The 22,464-nt window shown below is 41.3% G+C and overlaps 2 protein-coding genes across 4 annotated transcripts; both read left to right on the top strand.

Annotated features, from left to right (window-relative positions):
- Nucleotides 1-628: 628 nt before the first annotated feature.
- On the top strand, nt 629-7,906 carry LOC136749794 (TBC1 domain family member 24). Of its 3 annotated transcripts, none has more exons than XM_066704346.1 (7): nt 629-1,118; nt 1,773-2,754; nt 2,897-3,055; nt 5,191-5,254; nt 5,489-5,590; nt 5,921-6,206; nt 6,841-7,906. In XM_066704346.1, the coding sequence occupies exons 1-7, from the start codon at nt 725-727 to the stop codon at nt 7,029-7,031; spliced, it is 2,178 nt and encodes a 725-aa protein (XP_066560443.1). In that variant the 5' UTR covers nt 629-724; the 3' UTR covers nt 7,032-7,906. The 3 variants fall into 3 exon arrangements, with proteins under 3 accessions (XP_066560443.1, XP_066560442.1, XP_066560441.1); XM_066704345.1 differs by having other exon boundaries at nt 1,770-2,754; XM_066704344.1 differs by having other exon boundaries at nt 630-1,118; nt 1,728-2,754.
- A 427-nt stretch (nt 7,907-8,333) lies between these two features.
- cfap52 (cilia and flagella associated protein 52) lies at nt 8,334-22,391 on the top strand. Its single transcript, XM_066704347.1, has 14 exons — nt 8,334-8,495; nt 8,910-9,109; nt 9,387-9,523; nt 10,567-10,695; nt 11,401-11,500; nt 11,785-11,901; nt 12,603-12,703; nt 12,866-13,036; nt 13,602-13,750; nt 14,347-14,492; nt 14,728-14,879; nt 15,761-15,863; nt 18,727-18,838; nt 22,021-22,391. The coding sequence occupies exons 1-14, from the start codon at nt 8,435-8,437 to the stop codon at nt 22,212-22,214; spliced, it is 1,872 nt and encodes a 623-aa protein (XP_066560444.1). The 5' UTR covers nt 8,334-8,434; the 3' UTR covers nt 22,215-22,391.
- The last annotated feature ends 73 nt before the right edge of the window (nt 22,392-22,464 follow it).

Here is a 22,464-nt window from a genome sequence, read left to right as displayed (position 1 = left end):
CATGAAAAGACACGGTTAATGTTTGTGCAGTTCTTGGAAGAAAACATTATTCGCCTGACATTTTAATTTCTTAGAACAGCATTTAGAAAGATCTGATTTCCAGAAAACAGTTCTGTCTTATGCAAAAGTCAGTTAATAATTTATAGAACCTGTTCAAATAAAATAGGCATGTTTCAAAGTTATTTTTTAAATGTGTGCATAACCCAAGCAAACAAACATGTGTTGTTGTCTGTGGGGCATAACAGAACTTGATTTATTTTTAAAAGATAAAAATGCAAAATAAGCCACACTGGAGACCTTTCAATTATATATTCAACAAATCTATGGCCAGGGCAAATATCATTCTGTTACTTTATGTTAGTTGTTTTTTATTTGTTTGTTTATTTTTTAAAATCTTATCTGGTATGTTTTGAACCACAACATGCTGATAATATGCTTTTCACGTTGGGGGACATCAGTCAGGATGTCTGGGTGTCTGGGGAGGAAAGACATCTGCTGTTGGATGATCAGGGATAAGGGGAATTTTCCACCCTGAAGCTGGTAGAAATTGTAAACACCAAGACAGGGCTTCCTTCTCTTACAAGTACATCACATGTTATCAAACTTGGAGGCCTGGCCTTGTGTACAATCAATAAACACAGTGACTGTAGATGTCACTTTGCTCTCTATACTCCTGCAGTATAGTCACACAGGACAGTCTACTATAAAGAGGAATATCAACAACATGCTCCATGTTCCCCGTAAACACGATATTTCCAGCGGCATGGACCTAGACATCCCTCAGATAGACATTCTGAAAATAGACGAGGAGCTTCCAGACCTCTCAAGTTCTAGAAGACCAAGATCACAATCCTTCTATAACAGCAAACATGGGAAAAACCTTGAAGAAGACGAAGTTTCAGAGCCGGATTCGAGTAGGCCCCGGTCAAAGTCCTTCTACACTTCTGAGACATTACAACGCTATCACCTAGGAGCTTTCAGCAGGTCAAACGCTTTGAAACCTCGAACATTTTCTTTCCTGAATGCTGATGGTAAACTGTCTCGGTTAAATCTGAAGAGGTCCAAGACAGACCCCAGCAGCAAGAGCAATGCATCAAAAGATCTTGAGGATAAGACAAGTAAGATCAACTGCTAAACTACAATACGATCTTAACTGCAAGAAGGCTAAAGTACTAAAGAAATGGTAGCAGAAATTTTGGCAGATATAAAAATGCAGGTTATGTTGGATTTTTTTATTTGTATTTATCCATTTAAAGTTATGAAAATCAAGTTTTAATTTGATTAATAATATAATTCTGTATGTCACTGTGAAAAACATGTGCGTTTTAGTGATTCTTCAATCAATAACCAATCAACTACTTTGAAACATTCTTATTTTCTTATGTACCGAGATTACATTTTTCTGAACTGTTTGATTTATTTATGGGTTTTCTTTCTGAAGAAATGCAAATGAATATGACCAATGATATATAGCTTTATTCCAGGAGAATGGGTACTGAACAGTGTGATCCTGTATTATTTATAAGTGCAGAGAGAGATAAAAATAACTGTTAAAACAGGAAATAAAATAGGGTTAATTCTGAAGAAAAGCTGTCTTGTCCTGCTCCACAAGTATCTAACCCTAATCCCAATGTATCTCTCTTGAAAAGCATATGCAAGGATAAAAAAGTGCTACATGATAAATGGCCCTGATAGAGCACCCTTCCCTCACCTTTGTTTTCTCCTAGGAAAGAATGCATTCAATAATCCAATGTTGACCATATCTGAAGCAGATAACCGGGAGAAGAACTTGTCCCCGGAGATGGAATACGGACAGTTTGTGGACTGGGTGAAGATCGACCCTGTCTCTGCAATGATCTACCAGAAGATCCTGAAAAGCGATCATAAGCAGCTGAAGGGCATGGCCAGGGCGGGCTGCTGGTCCCGGACCCACACTCTTAGGGCCAAGGCCTACCACCACATCATCCACAGCATCAACTGCAGGTCCATCACCCCAGACAGGGAGGTGTACCAGCAGCTGTCGGGGGAACTGTTTGGGGAGCACAAAGTGAGCACTCACCCTTTGCCAGACTATATGGGGGACAGTTTCATCCCCATATACTGTCTCAACAAGGCCGGCCTGAACTCGGTGAAGAAGATTCTTCTCTGCATCGGCAGCCATTTCCCAGACATCACGTTCTGCCCGGTCCTGCCTGCTCTGGTGTCCCTCCTGCTCCACTATAGTGTAGACGAAGCTGAGTGCTTTCACAGCATTTGCCGTCTCATTGCCTACAATGACCCGGCCAGGCACTTTTTGGACCAGACTTTCCTCAGCTACAGGGCTTCATGCATGACCTTCGGAGACCTGGCCAACAAGTTCTGCAACAGTGGACACAAGCTCATCACCACCTCCAACCAGAGCTTCTTTGATGCCTATTCGGACTGGATCACTTGGATCTTTGGTGGTGGGCTTCCCTTCGAGTATGCCACCCGGGTCCTGGATGTATACCTGCTGGAAGGCTACAAAGTGCTCTATCGAGTGGCCCTGACTCTGCTCGCTGAGTACAAGGTTGCTGTGGCCTCCAAGGCATCACACAACGGTGACATCAGTCTGGATATTAATAGCTTCCTGGAGAATATCACCCACCATATCACTGTGGACAAGCTGCTGGAGAAGGCCTTCAACATTCACCTGTCACAGAAAAAAATCGATCTCCTCCTGGCTGCCAACAAGAGCACCCTCATGCAAAAGGGCATCACTATCCATCAGAGGAGGTAAGAATGATTTTTTCAGGTGCTTAACTTTTCTCCATGTCGAGTACAACAGTGCATGATCATGTTCTCAACTGTGTCCTGAAAACACATAGTTGTGTAGATTATGTCACCTAACTTAATGGCACGCTCTCTGTCCCCACAGGCAGTCGGTGCACATCGCTGTAGATTTCGATAGCTTTGGCTCCAGCATTGTCACTGGGCAAGAGATGAGGATTGTCTGGTCCTGGATCCCAGAGCGCTTTGCCCTGCTTTATCCCATCATGCTGTTCAGCACCAGAGAACATGGGCGCAGCCTGTCATCGTGAGTATTTCCTGAATGACACTAAGCTCTAAAGACAAAATATCTGTTTATTTATTTATCTATCTATACAATTTAATGATATGCTATTTGTCTGCATTGCATTTGAATGCATGCTGAACTGGAAAGTGTTTTATGAATTTAAACATCAGTATCCTGAGCATTAGGCATAAACTAAAATCATGAAAAGCTGTCATTGTGCAGAAGGTCTATTGTTGGTTTTGGATTTCTTTGGCATATCCAAGCCCGACCACTTGTACTGTACTTACCGTATCATTCACAATATATCTTACACCTATATCAGAAGATATAATAAAGCCCTGACTTAGAATAACACCATATGGATCCAGCAAATGACTACATTACAACGCCCCGGGATGTTGGTTACCGAGCTTTGCAAAGGGCACACGTTATCAGTCTCAACATGTTTTTATCAGTCTCAACATGAGTCTGACAGTGTGTGCTTTAGTGCTCTATTAAGAACTAATTTTACTAACACAACACCCTGAGAAATCTGTTTGAGTTAAAAATAACGTTGGTGTTCAAACAGAGCAGACTTACTGCCATTGCCAGGCAAGGTGGATTCAGGGACCTCTCGAGAACCCAAGAAAAGGAAGGGAATACTATTCGGATATGGAGAGTTTTCTTCGAAAGGGATGTGCTGTTTTCGTATGACTGAGGGAGGGTTTCAGTCAGTCAGCTATCTCCAAGTGAATCCCTCTTCTTCAGGCTGAATTAAACATAATTTACAAAACAGGCACTGTGGCCCACAATGTGGGCATTGATGGTGGTGGGAAGACAGGGGGCCTCCATGATGTTTTGTGTCAGGGATCAGTGAGGCAGGGTGGCTGGGGGACGAATAACAAGAACATCTCCATACAAACCACCTTCTCATGCCATGCCTTTGAGGAGCAGTACATGTGCAATGCTTTTTACATCTTTTTTCTTATTCTATTGTACACTTTTACAGTAACTCATTTTTACACCCATTTGGCAAGACATTCCACACACTGGATTTTAATTTAATAGTCCATTTTGTTTGAAAATAAGTTCTTCCATGTGTATCACATTGTGAAACTTCAGTAAGCCTCTATATACATAAATGTTTCTGAACAAAAGTGTTACTGTGCGTTTAGCAATAATAACCTCCACTGTGGAGAAGTGAATTGATTTCCTATATGTAAGCCTTGACAATTTTTCTGCTTTCCATATAAGTCCCTCAGAAATGTCAAGAGGTTAATAGCAGCTCTTTGTCTGGGATGGCTGCCTCCGTGTATGCTAAATTCTTCTTCTTTTTATGATTACATTTCCTCTCATCTTTCCCCCATCGCTCAGACATACTCACTTGCTCTAGCAAGCACAGCCATGAATGGGCACCTGCCACAAAGCAGGGTGGTCTGGGCCGGATGTGACCCCTTCTGTCCCTGACACTAAATAGGTCTGAACAAGACCTGATCCCCAATGCACTTTCACCTCTGCGGGGGCTGCAGAACAGACACACGGCTCTCCATTGATTTCACACAAAAGAATAAAAGACTCGAAGATGCTGATTAACGTTTGGAAGTTATCTTCTGAGGATTGTCTAAGAAGATGAACCATAATGAGACCCCGCTTCAACAAAATGGTTATTTACAATAACGAATACTCCATCTAGGCTCCATACTTCACCCTATGCAAGTAATTGAAGTTTAGGGTGTCTTTATGTAAAATAATAATTCACTGACGCAAATGCCAAGCAAACCTGAATGAATGAAACACAGACTTATAACAGAGCACAGTCACAGTCTTGTTTGCATGCCGATGTTGTTTAGGTTAACGGAACAGAAGCGTTGACCTTGCTGACCTCTATTGTTTGTAATAAAAAAATATTTTGTAATTAACCTAAAGCCAGATGAGATGGCAACCTGTATGGATAATTAAGTTAAACCGGACAGAATTTTACCCAGTAATGTATTTTAATGACATACAGTATATTCTTATATTTATGATACTATCAAAAGCACAAATATATGTGTGTCAAATAATTTGATTTCACATTCATGTGAAAGTTATAGAGCATTGTGAGTACTGTTAACTGTGGAATAAAAAAACATACTTTGTTTTTCTCATTCTAAAACAAGTCTGTTTTTCTACCCCAGGTTTTATTCCCATGTCGAGTGTTTCGAGCCAACTGTTCTGCTGATCCGAACGGAGGAGGGGGAGGTGAGCAGATACACATCTAGAATTAGCATTGTTTTAGTACAGAGGCATTGGAACACAATGGTCACACATGGCAGCTGGACCAGTGAGATGTCTAAAGATAAAAGACTGCAAAAAAAATATATATACATATACTTTCATGTATATCAAATCTCATATCAAACAAACTTTAAATTCTTTGCATATCAAACAAAGTGCCCAAGGTCTTGGTGATTCTTGGTATCATTCTCTCTGCAGGTGTGCGGTGCATTCCTGTCTTCCGACTGGAGTGAGAGGAATAAACCAGGCAGCAGGGGCACCAGGCTTTTTTTTGGGACCGGGGAATGCTTTGTTTTTACTGTAAGTGAATAGGAACCTGAACATGGAGGTGTCCACAGCAGTGTGTGGCTGTCACTGCTCTTTTGTTAAGCTCTTCAACATGTTGAGTGCTGATAAAATTCCCCTTATCTGAGAATTAAAAATAAAAATGACATTTGGGGAGAAATTGTATGTTTTTAAACTGAGCTTTTCATTAGGATAATCTTGCGGTGAGTGTGACACGTCTTTAGTTACTTTCCCGTTTCTGTTTGTGAATTTTCATGGATATTCAGAACTCTTCTCGGTCTTATTCACCTGAAGGAGACAGGTGTGAATTAATCTGAATATGAAGCTCTGGTTTCCCTCCTCCAGCTGCATCCAGACACCGAGCGATACGAGTGGGCCTTCCTCCACATGACGGACATCGCCAAAGAAGACCTCCCCCTGTCCTCCTTGCCCTCCCTCTCACCCTCACCCCCCCCCCCTGAGGTGACCTTGACCTGCCCTGATGGGACCACCCAGGATCCCAGCTACCATTTCCCCCCATCCCCAGTGCTCACTGAGATGCCCCCCCCAAGTCTAACTCCCAAAGTTCCAGAGCAGCACCCCCTGTCAGCCTCCATGTTTATGGCTGGGGGCAAGGAGAGGATTATCATCGGTAAGTTGTTCAGGAGTGAAGCTAACACTCTCTTTATGTGACATGTCTCGCCCCCGTGTTGATCTTGGTTTCTCGAATTCAAAGATGTAAAAAGTCTTGAGTGGCCTATGCTTGAAATGCAGTTTTGGTCCAGTTTAAAAAAAACGGCAACAACAACAACAACAATTATTACAGTTGTTGTAAATTGTAATTCTACTTACTTAACTAAGACAAGATTAGTTGCATATTGAGCTTAGCTTCAGATGACATTGTTAGCTAGGCTTTGGGTTGTTGCAAAGGCCTCATCCCAACTCAATCCTCACATCGCTGATAGACGGTATGAAACCTACTGACTTGATTTAACCACCTAACCATCTCAGAACTTCAACCTAGCCCTAACTCTTGCCATTACCGCCAATACCCTTACCAAATTGTTTCACATTGCTAGTGATGGGGCTAGTACAGATATTTATGGACCTAACTGTATTAAACCATAATCCCAAATAATAAATCCTCCTAGACCACATTCTACTAGAGACTACAAATGTACTTCATGATTCATTCCAGTCTCAACGATATTTGTACATATTCAGATGTTTTGCAATGTTTGAGGAACAGGACAGGTGAACACACTGTCCTCTCACTTGATCCTCAGGCGGAGGTGGGGGGCAGGCTCTGTGCATCGAGGCAGACCTGCTCAACGGGCGGACAGAACGATGCGACACCTTCGAGAACTCTCCCCTCTGCAGAGAACACTTCAAAATCCAGTGCCTGGAAGTCTGGGGGATCCAAAGCTCGACCAAATTCACATCGGCTTCCAGCAAACAGTCTGTTGATTATATATAGACCAAGAATGAGGTTTTGCTTCTGCTTCACATGAATTGTTAAATATTTGAGTCATGCTAATACTGTATTTCCCTCTTATTTAATACTCTTAGCATATAAAATATGTTTTACATTTTTCAGATAAAGAGATTCTTTATCACCCCCCAGGTGTAAAGTTGTATGTCAAAGCTTTTATTTCTGCAAGGTTTTGTGTGTTTTGTGGAATATGTGCAACAACCAAAGTAAAAATATGTGATATCAAGTTACAATATAACTTTATAGGAAAATTATTTTAAGAATGACATAGTATATATTATTGAAATTGTTATACTGCATAAATAAATACAAAGGGCATAATTTGTTCATTAGGTTCCTTTACAACAACTTTTAATGTCTGTAAATCTCGTCCAGGAATTATTATTGAACTACATGTGCATTGTTTCCTTCAGTAATGCCAGCTTCTAGCACTGTGGTTTTATTAATATTTGATTTTATATAAAAATAAAAAACACCCACAAAGGTGGTTTGGTTTTTCAGACAAAAGTTAAGTCACTAATAATTGTTCTCTCACAGATACAATGGATACAATGGTTTAAAAACCATTCATTATTCTGCATGTAATATATAATTATAATTATAATTAGTAGCAGTAGAAGTAGATTATTGTTCGTATTATTTTATGATTTTAATGGTTTGGGTACAGCGTTTTTTAAATCTGCTTCTATTGACATGTGATGTTGAAATGTGATGTATATTGTAAGATATAATTATATGTGAATTTGAAGAAATGTTGTTCAGTGAACCTGGAGTAAAGGCAATATATTGTATTGATGTTTAGATGTATCGTGAGAAGTGCTCCCACAAAAAGTGCTTGAATTAAAGTTTTTCCTCTTTTCTGTTGTTTCACTCGGCTAATCCAAAATGAAAATAACCTGGTATTTTGTAGTACTATAATGTTCTGTAGTATAGTTTAGTGAAGTGTTGTACTGTACTTGTATTAAAACAGTGTGTTAATACAGTCTAGTGTAGCACTGTTACATGCATACTGCTGTATTATCACTACTTCTAACACTACACTAACATAACTACTTTTATACTACCCCCAATAACCTTCATACTACTATCCATAATGACACATATTGAATGATGCATTGTGCAAAAAGTATTGTCTAATTTGCTAGGATACTTTAAACTCTACTTTTAACCATAATAAGGACAAGAGGGTAACTTTCCCATCACCGCGCATGTCCCAAAAAGTAAGAGCGAACTCAAACAACCTCACTGCGCATGTGTAAGCTCTGGTTTCATAGTAACGGCTGCAAACAAACTGCTCAGTTACTAGGTAGCGGCTGCGGGTTTCTTGCGGGAAAATATCCAACAGGCTGGAAATCAAAAAGTTAACATTTTAAACGACAAAAAAAAACATGTCTGCAGACACGCAGGAGGTGCCTCAGCTGGAGCTGGAATCAGTCATTGGATTTAACGGTAATAATTACCACTACTTCAATTCAAGACTTGAATATAAACTGGCACGAAGAATAACACGTTTGTATTCAGATCTCGTTGAGTGGCTCTGTCATTGATTAGTGGTCATGTAAACACATAACTATCATGAGTAACAAACTATGCACGTTTAAAAAGACATTATGTATTTTACTTAGCAGTTTGCATTTGATATAAGTTGTAGTAAACTTTATGTGGCCTATATAATTTGCATACTGTATACATTATACAAAATGGTACAATCTGCTACAAATTGAAGCACTTTGAATGAATGGATTCAATGTACCAAGTGTCATGCATAGTTAAGCGATAATAATAGTGTGCTTAGCTGGTAGGTTAATAAAAATCCTTATGGAGACGTTTTGTTTCACCGAAATACTTTTATTTCCACCCCAGGACAGGTGTTTTCTGGCCTGATTGTCCACCCTGACCGGGAGCACATTATTTACCCCCTGGGATGCACAGTCATCATCAAGAGCCTCAACAACAACAAGCAGGAATTTCTGCACGGACACACCAACAACGTGTCCTGTGTCACCGTGTCCCGGAGTGGGAAATATGTGGCTTCTGGACAGGTCACTTTCATGGGATTCAAGGTAAGGAAAAAAAAAGAGAAGATTTTTCACAATTAAAATGCTTTTCCACTTAACGGTGTGGAGTAGGCTGTGTGGAAATAAATCCTCATTGAAAAGCATGAAACTCTGAGGCACTGACACAACAACATGTGAAAAAGGGGGTGTTGTAGACGTATATATCTATAGGCACCGTATATATTAAAATAGTCATAATATTTATTAACTGTTCTAGGTAAATAAACATGCATTGCTGACGATGGGTTGTCTGGATGCCATTTTCTGTTTCTCCTCGTTGCAGGCAGATGTGATCATCTGGGATTACGACAGGAAGGACATGTATGCCAGATTGCAGCTTCACAAGGCGAAAGTGGAAGCTCTAGCTTTTTCCCCAAATGACCTATATTTGGTGTCCCTTGGAGGCCAGGATGATGGCAGGTAACCTTTGGCTGACAGAATCGATGTGATAAATTTATACGCGTGTGATTTGTAGGCCATGCAGATAATTAGTCCCTATGTGTATTCATCCCCATTGCACAATGACACACCAGGTCATATAACACGCCGAGCTACAGTGGGCATCGAGTTGCTGGCAGATCGTGCTCTTTCCTAGCAGGCTGTGGCTTCTGGTTTGGGCCTCTCACTCCAGTGCCCCTGCCAGCTCTTTGATCCACTTCTCTCAAGGTTTTGACCTGGTTTTCATAGCATGGCCTTATGAGCATGCGGTAGTTACTGTTATTATCAGCGTGATGATTATCGTTTCTTTGGCTGACACCAGTGCCCGAGGCAACTGAAATTGCAAGAAGAAAATGCGCAAAAGTAACAAGTAAAAAAACATTTTTACAAGAAAAAATGAAAAACAGTAACAAAACAACAATAAATGATAATGAAACCAAAGACTGAGGCAGAGTGCTTTCGACATGAGGGTAACGTTTCAAGTCTAGTCACGTTCAGATTTTCAGATCCTGTTAGGTCTACACTAAGCACATATGGTTAGCTCTTGGGGTTTATTGCTAGCAATGTGTATTCATAACAAATGGGTTCTGACCATTCCTGGAAATCAGAGAAAATCTGGAAAATATCAAACTTTATTTTCCAAGCCTGGTAAAGTAATGGAAAACAACACTAGAACAATGTTATGAACAGAGTAGTCCATGCACTCATTAAAAAACTACCAAATAACTAAACACTGCAAATTAAAACCTGGGATAAATTGGAGCAGACTAATAAAGCATTCAGTGCAGATGTGGTTCTGGGGGCTGTGTTGTATCTCGGGAAACCGCTAAAAATGTAACACAAAGCTCTGGATAAAGTCACTATCCCTCAGGGGCTTTGGGAACCCTGTGTAAGCATTGTTTTGAGTCCCCTCATTGTTCTGTTTGTAAATGTGCAGTGTTGCCAACATGTGACTGCTGTTTACAGTGTTCTTAGTACTACAGTGACATTTACTGTCAACACACGGGTTGTGTTTTGTTGAGCAGCATCGTTGTATGGAATGTGGAGAGCAGAGAGGCGATCTGCGGCAGCCCGGCCTCCGCTCACAGCGCCGGACACTGCCTGACGGTGAAGTTCTCCAACCAAAGTGATGACACCTTCGTATCAGCTGGGCAGTAAGTTTCATGGAACCGTGAGCGATACTTCTTGTGTGTTAATTTTAATTAGTAGACTGGGGTTCCCAACCCAGGTCTTGGAGGGCCCCCTACCCTGCTGGTTTTTGTTCCAACTGAGCTCTCAATTACTTAATTGAACCTTAATTGAAGTAACAATCTGCTTAGATTTTACTTTTTAAATTGTGTAAAAAAATAGTTTTTTCTATAATAATTATAATTAATTATAAATAAATAATTATATAATTCTATACTTAACTTCAAACCCCTACTGTTTAAAATAATGAAAAGGCTCTGATTTAGGACATTATTTGTTCAATTAAGAAATTAAGAGGTCAGTTGGAACAAAAGGGAGACCTCCAGGACTAGGGTAGGGAACCACTGAAGTAGACCACTGCATTAAAACTGTATTCCAACCATTTGAAGTCACACCTGCTTAACATAATGAATTGTGCAGCATAACAACCTCTTCTGCCCACTTAACCCATTACACACTAAAACAAACCTGACTCTCAGAAGGTTGTTTAATTGATTTAATGTGTCATTTCCAAAATACAACAGCAAACACAACTTCAGATTGGTAAGTTTTAATGAGCCCCAGGTAACCTACCGATCTAATCATTATTATCAGTCCTATTATTATTATTATTATTATTATTATTATTATTATTATTATTATTATTATTATTAATTCTCTTTCTTTCGCAGCGGCACACTGCGGGTCTGGGAGCTGGATCTGCCAAACAGGAAGATACGTCCCACCGAGTGCCAGACAGGACAGCTGAAGAGAATCGTCAAATGCCTCGAAGTAAGTCGGCATCAGAGTAGAGGGATGCTAGTGTACTTAAAAATACGCTGTTCACTTTGTATGGGTATAAGACAAGAAGGAATATACATGTATTATATATCTGAAATAAAATTATGTTGCTAGAAACGTTATTTCGGTTTACGTCTTGAACGTGTTCTAAATCGAAATCATGATGTAAATACATTTACACAACTGCACAGGGGAATCATATGTATGTACTTATTCAAACACAATCCACTGTTTCTTCAACGGTCTGTGTTTTGGATCTGACGCTTGTGTTTTAGATTCCAGAGGATGATAGTTTTTTCTACTGTGGAACAACGAGTGGAGATATCCTAAAAGTTAATTTCAGGACCAAACTTCTGAACTGCTGTGGCCCCGTGAAGGAGAAATTCAGCAAGGTTGGTCCCATCAGAGAAACACACTAACACGAGGACGGGATTGTATCATTGATTTGAAGACCACATTGAAATCTGAAAAGCTGAAACACTGACTTTCTATTGGATTAGGTTCATGTTAGTTTAAAATTGCTTCTAGACTGACAGGAATATATATATATGTGTGTGTGTGTGTGTGTGTGCACACATTGTGTCCATATGTTTATTACACATGAATGGATGTTTGTGACAATGACCGTTGTAATCGTAGTTCATAAAGAGTGACAGACATTTACTTAAGTCTCCATTGTGTATAATGTTGGAAACTTAGCTTTTATATATATAAAAAGCACTGCTATAACTGGGGTTCATTGTATCCAATACAGAACAGTATTGTTTGCTGGGAAGAAAACAGGGCCATAAAACATACTGTACAGAGTTAAAAGCTCCTGTTACACCAATTAAAAATACATTCTCAGCTTTGGCTATGGCTGATTTTCAGAAACAAAAGCAAAAATATATAATTGTATTATTGTCTTATCTACAAAAGGACTGCTTGTAGGGAAAATAAATTATGTAAATTAGTCTGAGCCTTAATTGACTGAACGTACTATAACTATTTAATTGCTTTTCAAGTCACTGTACATCTCCACACATGATTTCTCTTGTGTGCCGATTTTGATGAGATCAAGGTGAAGTGAGCCGCTGTGGTTGTGCCTCCTTAGGGAGTCAACGCTGTTCAGGTGCTGAAAACAGGAGACATGCTGGTGGGCTCGGGGGACGGCAGCTTCTCTCTGTGCCGAGGAGCAAACTTCAAACCTGTCAAGTAAGTTCTCCTCCAACAGAGTCCAAAGCGATGGAAAGCACAGCTCGTCTATGAAAAGTAAACTCTTTTAGCTTTCCGAATGGCTGATTTGGTCACTGATTCTGCGTGTGTGGTTCACTCTGTCTCTTTTTGGGTCCAATTGTTCCAATGTCTCTCCCCAAGGAAAGTGCAGCTGGAAGGGGGCGTGACCTCGATCGCCTTGCGAGGGCAGGGGCACCAGTTCTTCGCGGGCACCGAATCTTCACAGATCTACCGCTTTAACTACACAGACTTTAAAGAGGAACTGGTCAGCACGGGTCACAACCACACCGTGAACGACATCGCCTTCCCCCTGTGAGTGCCGCATGATCTGGGTCTACAGCACTGCCGTGTCAGTGAGAGTTTCACATGGTTTCTTTTAAAAACCCATCCAATTAGGAAAATTAAGAGGACACATTAAGAATGACCAGGTGCTTATCACCGACTAGACTGTTGGCTGGTTTGTTTGTTTTTAAATGCAATTTATCTGTATAATGGAAATGTGGCTTAGTCTAGAGCTAGCTACAGGCTACAGACATGCAGCTCTGTGGTTTTTTTTCCCTCTTTGAAATATCTTGTTTTGTTATCTGTATGGGCACCACCAGGGGGAGACGGTAGATAAACGAATGGTGACTTCAATGTGGGAATATGGTGAAAGCATGACTAGACAGAGTACTTTATTTTGTTGAGGAGAAGGTGCATCAATCTTGAGGAATAGCACCAGGTGACAGGAAATATGAAATATACATATTGAATCGGTCCTCCCCTGTGGATTTCTATAGGACTCTGTGTATGAGTGTTGATATTTATTACTGTGCCTTTCCATGCATAATAAAAAAGTGAGTTTCTTAAAAAGACAGCACCTCAATTCCCCCTGCAGTGGCACATCTGACCTGTTTGCCACGTGCTCCAAGAACGACATCCGCGTGTGGCACACCGACACCTCCAGGGAGCTGCTCCGGATCTCGGTGCCCAACATGACGTGCCACGCCGTGGAGTTCATGAGCGACGGCAGGAGCATTATCAGCGGTGAGGGGGGTTTCATTTAATTTCACTCTTGCTTTAACACCACATTCAATATGTTTGCGCTGATGACTTTGTGGAAAACGTAATGGGTGCATAAAAGTCTCTCGGCTGGAAAAAGTCAAATAAAACCCTTTTTTTTTCTGAGAGAAGCAAAACAACTAGGTATTAAGTTCCTTTGTACCTTCTTTGATTAATCCAGGTGCCCAGAAGCTGACTTAGTGTGACAGGCTCAGGTTAAAGAAGACACCTATTCCACACAAAATAAATAAATGAATCCCGTGACCATTTTCTTTTACTACTCCTACCTTAAAATGTTTATGGACTGACTGGCACATATACATCATCTGAACATTTGAAATGTAAGATGTAGACGGGGTGCAAATTGCGCGGATGAATCCACCTTGTTTTGTAAACCTATTTAGACAGGAATTGTTTTTAAAAGTACCGCTTGTTTTTTTTTAACTGCTTATGCCCATGATAGATTTGAACTGCTTTCAAAATAAGAAGAAGATACGAGGTTTGAAATGAAGACCCTCAGACTGACAGATTGTTAGGGGGCTCAAACCACTCTTTTCTGGTTGGTGTTTCTCTCTCTCTAGCCTGGAACGATGGGAAGATCCGAGTCTTTACCCCGGAAAGCGGTAAATTGATGTTGGTCATCAACAACGCCCACAGCATGGGTGTGACAGCCATCAGCGCCACCAGCGACTGTAAGAAGATCGTGAGTGGAGGGGGAGAGGGGCAGGTGAGCCACACGTGGGAGAAACTGATTAAACGAGAGTGACGTGTCCAAAATGAACCAATCTTACGAGTGGCTGAGCTACAGCCTGTCATGTGTTTTCTGCGTTCCCACTAGTCATAGTTTAAATAACTGAAATGTAGTTAATTGCTCTTTTTTTTGCCTGTTTTAGTTTTTTTTTTAAAGAGAATGACATGTCCTGTTCCTATTCTCTTATTTATTCCTGTCTTCTCGTGTCGAGGTGCGAGTTTGGGAGATCGGTAAAGACAGTCATCGCCTGGTTGAGGCCATGAAGGAGCACAAAGCCACAATCTCCTGTATAAAGATAAAGAGGAACAACCAGGAGTGCGTCACTGCCAGCTCTGATGGGACCTGCATCATCTGGGACCTGGTGTGAGTAACTCTGCTCCCCTGCTGCATTGGGACTGGTGTTCATCTGACATCTGCCAAGAAAAAGTAGCCTGAAAAAACAAAACAAGAGAAAACTAGAATTTAAAGTGTCTGAAGAGACCTTGTTGTACTTGTTGCAAAGTTTATTTTTGAATAGATATATTTTCTTATGGTAGTATACTCTCAGTGATGGTTTATAGGTTATTGTAAGTAGTAGAGGTAGAATTTAGGTTAGTAGTTAATAGTTAATAGTGTGTAAGTAGAAGTATATGTGTGTGATAAAAGTATGTATGTAATCGTTTCATTACATTGTAATATTGTCACATTGCAACAACAGTACACAGCACTACAGTACATTGGAGTGAAAGTGTAATAGAATAGAAAAGGTGAAAAGGTAAATTTAGGTACTTTCTTTCTGACTTGATCAGCACCATCAATCGGCGTCTCTCCAGGATTACTTGATATACAGTCTAGCAACTTTATTTCAAGCTCAAGTACAACCATCTTAGTCTGCTTACATTTTCCACCTCACCTTGTCAGACCCTGGCTCTCCGCTCCGGGAATCGGGAATTGTCAACGAACACCTAATGGTCTATTTTGAACTCTTCTCTGCTTCACAACACTTACATTCCTACTGAACCACAAACCGTGTCAAAGTTTTATACGTAATGTAAAAGTGGTGTTGGTTTTAAAATTAAATGAAGTGCTGCTTGATGGATCGAGAAACCCGCGCCGCCTCTCACTGCAAATTAGAAAGTGGTGAAGGCACTGAGTGAGGGTACGAGGAACAGTGAACTTATTTTTTTGGCCTGAAGATAACCTTCCAGCTGGCTCAATTGAGTGATTTCATCCCCCCGTCTCTTTTTTGTCATTGCCCTTGCTAGCCGGTTTGTGAGGAATCAGATGGTGCTGGCCAACACGCTGTTCAGATGCGTCTGCTACCATCCGGAAGAGTTTCAGATCATCACCAGCGGCACCGACAGGAAGGTAAGACGGCGGGAAACGCGTTAATGGACACATATTGTAGGGGTGGCGCTGAGAGCTCTGGCATTGTCTATCCTCTGTGGAGCGGCTCAGTGCTTTCTGATGTGAATTATTCTTTGTGCAGCCCCTCTGAATGCCCATTCATTAGTCTGCTATAAGATGTTCTGCAACAGTGACTGACTTTTGGTGTCGGTGAACAGACGCAAAGCATCAGACTTCGTAATAAGCAAGCTTGAAGAGGTATGGCAATCTGGACAGTCACTGTGGGATCTCTTATACCAGCGGATCTAAACCAAGACCCCAACCCCCCATTCATCATTGCTTCATGTTTCTCAGTTCTCTCTCACTAAACGATTTGGATTTGATAAAGCAATGCATGATGGGCACAATCTCTGTAAATCTTTATAATAATTATTTAAAATGTACTCGTCAATTTGATTTTATTATTATTATTAGACGTCTTTAAAATGGACAAGAATTAATTAGCATTAGTGAAAGCAAGCCAAAAAAAGTTTTTTGCTCACATATTGTACTTCCTGTTTTACTGCTCTCAAGAATGGCTCTCCGGAAGGCTGGTATCCCAGTTACATGCTATTTAATGACACCTCAGGATGGATTGTCTTTGTTCTTATTCATGAATAAATAACTGGATAAGTGTTCACTCTGTAGCCAACGCTGACGCTCACTAAGCAGCTGATTAGTGACCAGTAACAGGACGGACACTGTGGGTGGACAGTGAAGATGCCGCTGTGGAGAATCTGGCTTCACACCTTCGTGCAGATGGCATCAGTGCCTGCTGAGTGAAAGAGAGCCAGAAATACCATCTGTTGGCTGGAGACAGAGCTCGGCAGTCTTGTTCAGGACAAACGGCCCGAGAGGTTAATTTGTGCTGAGGGGCTCTACGTACTATGGAAAGAACTGCATGAAACAGATCTTGTATATAGTTCTGTGTGTTTCCTCCAACAGGGTATTGATGGCTAAGCACACCATTTAGAGAGAGGGGGTGAGCAGTTTGGAAAAGTCATTAGAACACATTTCTGGGGCGCTCCAGGAATCTGCTCTTGCCATTGTGACAGTAATTTATATATAAGATCTTCTGTTAAAATCCTGACACTGGTGAGCTGGGCCCCCGTCGTTAGCTAATTAAGAACATCGATAATTTGGCTCAATCGAGGAAGAATATGCCAAATAAATCCTACCATCTTCTTACTTAAAAACTGGGCCCTGTCCATTTATATATATAGTTTAACTGGATGGCTGTCAGAGTCTCACAGACCAGAAAAACAGATCACAAAACCCGAATATGCAACTTGATCTTAGATAAAGAGAAAGTTGTTTAATATTAGTGTTTACTACGTGACCGTGACCAAATATATGACCGAATCTGCAGCAAACACAACTGTTGATTGGAAGGCATGTGGTTATTTATGGATGTAAAGGTTTCTCCCTGAGTGGCCTAATTAAAGAGAGACAGGATTATTAATACGTGAGGAACACATAAGTGGATTACAATGTGAAATACATTGATAGCAAAACCCCCGGGTGAATGAAAGAAGAGTGAGAAAAAAAAAAAGGTTCTACTTAGTTCTACACTGTAGCAGAGTTTAAGCCATCCTCTGTGATCCATTGCTTTGGCATACAGAAACGATATGAGATGAGACAGAAGAACAGATAATCTACCACTGAAGTTTCACATTTACCTCAAGTTAATTGACTTCTCAGAAGCAGAAAAGGCCAGGCCAAGACCATCTTCCTCAGCTTATTAGCAAAACCGCAGAACCTAAAGCGTCTCCCCACAACACCAACGCTGCTGTCACTAATAAATGTCCGGATGTTCGGAGGAGATCAGATATAAATAATCACAGTCTCACCACGGCCACAATGTGAAATCAAGATGTCAAGCTCCTACCGTGTCTTGTATAGTGTTTCTGTAATGTTTAGAATAAGCACAACATCCCAAAGTCAAGTACTGGTAGCAGGAAAATTTGAAGAGGAAAGAAAAAAGGCCACAGAGAGAAAGAAAGCAGTAATAACATACATTAATCTAATTTAAAAAGAGTTTAAGCGCTCCTAGTTCAATTCCAGTCAGATGTGGCGCTGCGAAGGATTGCAAAGAAACGAGGGGTATTTTCATCTCGTTAGAAGCCGCAAGTCCTCTCTCCCTCCAAACTTCTCCTTTGTTTTTAATTTACAATCGTGTTGAAATAATAAAAAAAACGTCCTCGACTGTCGTGTTAATAACTCACTATAAATATCTTCAAATAACCACTGCTGGCAGCTCAAGCTGGAGGGAGACGGCTGCCAGCCCCAGAAACGATGAGATCTCATTGCGAGGCACAAACACAGCTTTTTGAGCTGCTGTACGTTGAACTGTGATAGATGCCAGTGCTGTGCATTTACATATAGAGGACTTATTAGGAGATCCAGCCCGAGCCACGAAAGCCACAAATGAGTTGAATCCTGTCCAGAATTGATGAAGACATTTGAGCCTTAAGTGCCTCATACCTTCACATAATAAGTGCTAGAACACAAGCAGGACGGATCCTGTAATGTGGTTTATATCAGGTTAAGATAGGAATAAACTATAAAAATATGTAGGCCGCTGAAATGGGTAATTGTAAGACACACACCAGACTGTATTAACAACATAATGGGTTATCAGCAGGAGTGATGGGACATGGGGACTTATCTGGGGACATTAAAGACAGAGGATCCGTTTTGCTTATCGGATCACAGACCCAGTCTCGGACCACTTAGCATGATTTACTCTTCATTAAATCATAATAACACATGTTGTTGTCATTGTTCATATGATCTCATGCTGTACAATTTGAACTAGTCTAAGTCTGTTCCCTGGCCTCTGCAGATCGAATACTGGGAAGTGTTTGACGGCTCTGCTCTCAGAGAACTGGAGGGCTCTCTGTCTGGGTCCATTAACGGCTTGGAAATCTCCCAGGATGGCCATCACTTTATCACAGGTAGGGGTCGCAGGGCAGCAATACATCAATAATATCAGAGGACACGGCTTGCCTGTAATATATATATATATATATATATATACACTCACCTAAAGGATTATTAGGAACACCTGTTCAATTTCTCATTAATGCAATTATCTAACCAACCAATCACATAGCAGTTGCTTCAATGCATTTAGGGGTGTGGTCCTGGTCAAGACAATCTCCTGAACTCCAAACTGAATGTCTGAATGGGAAAGAAAGGTGATTTAAGCAATTTTGAGCGTGGCATGGTTGTTGGTGCCAGACGGGCCGGTCTGAGTATTTCACAATCTGCTCAGTTACTGGGATTTTCACGCACAACCATTTCTAGGGTTTACAAAGAATGGTGTGAAAAGGGAAAAACATCCAGTATGCGGCAGTCCTGTGGGCGAAAATGCCTTGTTGATGCTAGAGGTCAGAGGAGAATGGGCCGACTGATTCAAGCCGATAGAAGAGCAACTTTGACTGAAATAACCACTCGTTACAACCGAGGTATGCAGCAAAGCATTTGTGAAGCCACAACACGTACAACCTTGAGGCGGATGGGCCACAACAGCAGAAGACCCCACCGGGTACCACTCATCTCCACTACAAATAGGAAAAAGAGGCTACAATTTGCACAAGCTCACCAAAATTGCACAGTTGAAGACTGGAAAAATGTTGCCTGGTCTGATGAGTCTCGATTTCTGTTGAGACATTCAGATGGTAGAGTCAGAATTTGGTGTAAACAGAATGAGAACATGGATCCATCATGCCTTGTTACCACTGTGCAGGCTGGTGGTGGTGGTGTAATGGTGTGGGGGATGTTTTCTTGGCACACTTTAGGCCCCTTAGTGCCAATTGGGCATCGTTTAAATGCCACGGCCTACCTGAGCATTGTTTCTGACCATGTCCATCCCTTTATGACCACCATGTACCCATCCTCTGATGGCTACTTCCAGCAGGATAATGCACCATGTCACAAAGGTCCAATCATTTCAAATTGGTTTCTTGAACATGACAATGAGTTCACTGTACTAAACTGGCCCCCACAGTCACCAGATCTCAACCCAATAGAGCATCTTTGGGATGTGGTGGAACGGGAGCTTCGTGCCCTGGATGTGCATCCCACAAATCTCCATCAACTGCAAGATGCTATCCTATCAATATGGGCCAACATTTCTAAAGAATGCTTTCAGCACCTTGTTGAATCAATGCCACGTAGAATTAAGGCAGTTCTGAAGGCGAAAGGGGGTCAAACACAGTATTAGTATGGTGTTCCTAATAATCCTTTAGGTGAGTGTATACTACCGTTAAAAAGTTCGGGGTCACTTAGAAATGTCCTTGTTTTCCATGAAAACATACATGAAATGAGTTTGAATAGGAAATCTAGTCATTGACAAGGTTAGAAATAATGATTTTTAATTGAAATAATAATTGTGTCCTTCAAACTTTGCTTTCGTCCAAGAATCCTCCATTTGCAGCAATTACAGCCTTGCAGACCTTTGGCATTCTAGTTGTCAGTTTATTGAGGTAATCTGAAGAGATTTCACCCCGTGCTTCCTGATGCATCTCCCACAAGTTGGACTGGCTTGATGGGCACTTCTTACGTACCATACGGTCAAGCTGCTCCCACAACAGCTCAATAGGGTTGAGATCTGGTGACTGTGCTGGCCACTCCATTATAGATAGAATACCAGCTGACTGCTTCTTCCCTAAATAGTTCTTGCATAGTTTGGGTTTGGGTCATTGTCATTGAGGAAATTGGCTCCAATCAAGCGCTGTACATAGGGTATGGCATGGCTTCGCAAAATGGAGTGATAGACTTCCTTCTTCAAGATCCCTTTTACCCTGTACAAATCTCACACTTTACCACCAACAAAGCACCCCCAGATCATCACATTGTCTCCACCATGCTTGACAGATGGCGTCAAGCACTCCTCCAGCATCTTTTCATTTGGTCTGCGTCTCACGAATGTTCTTCTTTGTGATCCAAACATCTCAAACTTAGATTCGTCTGTCCATAACACTTTTTTCCAATCTTCCTCTGTCCACTGTCTGTGTTCTTTTGCCCATCTTAATCTTTTCTTTTTATTGGCCAGTCAGTCTTTTTCTTTGCAACTCTGCCTAGAAGGCCAGCATGAGACTGGTGTTTTGTGGGTACTATTTAATGAAGCTGCCAGTTGAGGACCTGTGAGGCGTCTGTTTCTCAAACTAGACACTCTAATGTATTTGTCCTCTTGCTCAGTTGTGCACCGGGGCCTCCCACTCCTCTTTCTGTTGTGGTTAGAGCCAGTTTGCGCTGTTCTGTGAAGGGAGTAGTACACAGCGTTGTACAGGATCTTCAGTTTCTTGGCAATTTCTCGCATGGAATAGCCTTCATTTCTCAGAACAAGAATGGACTGACGAGTTTCAGAAGAAAGTTCTTTGTTTCTGGCCATTCTGAGCCTGTAATCGAACCCACAATTGCTGATGATCCAGATACTCAACTAGTCTAAAGAAGGCCAGTTTTATTGCTTCTTTAATCAGCACAACAGTTTTCAGCTGTGCTAACATCATTGCAAAAGGGTTTTCTAATGATCAATTAGCCTTTTAAAATGATAAACGTGGATTAGCAAACACAACATGCAATTGGAACACAGGACTGATGGTGGCTGATAATGGGCCTCTGTACGCCTACGTAGATATTCCATTACAAATCAGCCGTTTCCAGCTACAATAGTCATTTGCAACATTAACAATGTCTACACTGTATTTCTCATCAATTTGAATGGACACAAGGAAATGTGTAAGTGACCCCAAACTTTTGAATGGTAGTCTGTATATAGATATTTATTTATTTATTTATTTATTTATTCCCTATTTCGTCTGATATCCCACTTCATGCTTCAGAACAGACAAGAGACAATAAAAGCAGGGGAAAAAAACATGAACGCAATTGTACCATGCATTGCCTTTGATGTTTAAACACTGAAAGCACATTTAGACATTTCAGGCATCAGTGGACAGGCTTGTTGTTGTGTTGTTTCTCTCCAAAATAGATTAGGTCTACTTTAGTGGACTACGAGGAGAGCGCTTTGATGTCAATCCAGACATCAGGAAATCAAAGGTGTGGGCTCGTTTGTGCAGCTATTTTCAGCTCATTTTTTGGGGTGTTGGGGGGTCTTGTTTTTTCAATGCAGGAGGGGATGACAAGCTGGTGAAGGTGTGGGGCTACACCGAGGGAGAGGTGACGCACATCGGCGTGGGACACAGTGGGAACATCACCCGCGTCAAGATCTGCTCCAACAGCCGGTACATCATCAGCACCAGCGCCGACGGGGCGGTTCTCCGCTGGAGGTATCCGCACCCCGTCTCGGAGCAGAACCCCCACTGATGGACTTCCAGCCCGGTGCCCCGGTGTCATGTCATCTCAGAGCCCGTGAGGACGTCCACACTGCGGCTGTCATGGCGTCTTTATTTCCTTTCTTCTAAACTTCAGTAAATTAATTTCCCCTCTTCTCTCAAATAAACCATTTTGAAGAAGAAAATAAATGAGCAGAGTTGCATGAAGTCACTTTGTTTGAGCACATCATGCAGGGAACCCCTTTCCCATTTTTGTTTTTTAAATCTCACAGGCAAAGTAG

This window comes from Amia ocellicauda, chromosome 5, assembly GCF_036373705.1.
Source record: "Amia ocellicauda isolate fAmiCal2 chromosome 5, fAmiCal2.hap1, whole genome shotgun sequence".
Lineage (NCBI taxonomy): Eukaryota > Metazoa > Chordata > Actinopteri > Amiiformes > Amiidae > Amia > Amia ocellicauda.
Note: the sequence above shows the minus strand (reverse complement) of the source record. Positions and strands in the feature narration are given on the sequence as shown.

Excerpts from the sequence above, each read along its gene's own strand:
- LOC136749794 (XM_066704344.1), top strand. The coding sequence starts at position 725 with ATGCTCCATGTTCCCCGTAAACACGATATTTCCAGCGGCATGGACCTA. Across the intron at positions 1,119-1,727 it reads AGATCTTGAGGATAAGACAA|GAAAGAATGCATTCAATAAT; the intron begins GTAAGATCAACT and ends GTTTTCTCCTAG. Across the intron at positions 3,056-5,190 it reads CATGGGCGCAGCCTGTCATC|GTTTTATTCCCATGTCGAGT; the intron begins GTGAGTATTTCC and ends TTTCTACCCCAG.
- cfap52 (XM_066704347.1), top strand. The coding sequence starts at position 8,435 with ATGTCTGCAGACACGCAGGAGGTGCCTCAGCTGGAGCTGGAATCAGTC. Across the intron at positions 11,501-11,784 it reads GAATCGTCAAATGCCTCGAA|ATTCCAGAGGATGATAGTTT; the intron begins GTAAGTCGGCAT and ends CTTGTGTTTTAG. Across the intron at positions 11,902-12,602 it reads TGAAGGAGAAATTCAGCAAG|GGAGTCAACGCTGTTCAGGT; the intron begins GTTGGTCCCATC and ends GTGCCTCCTTAG.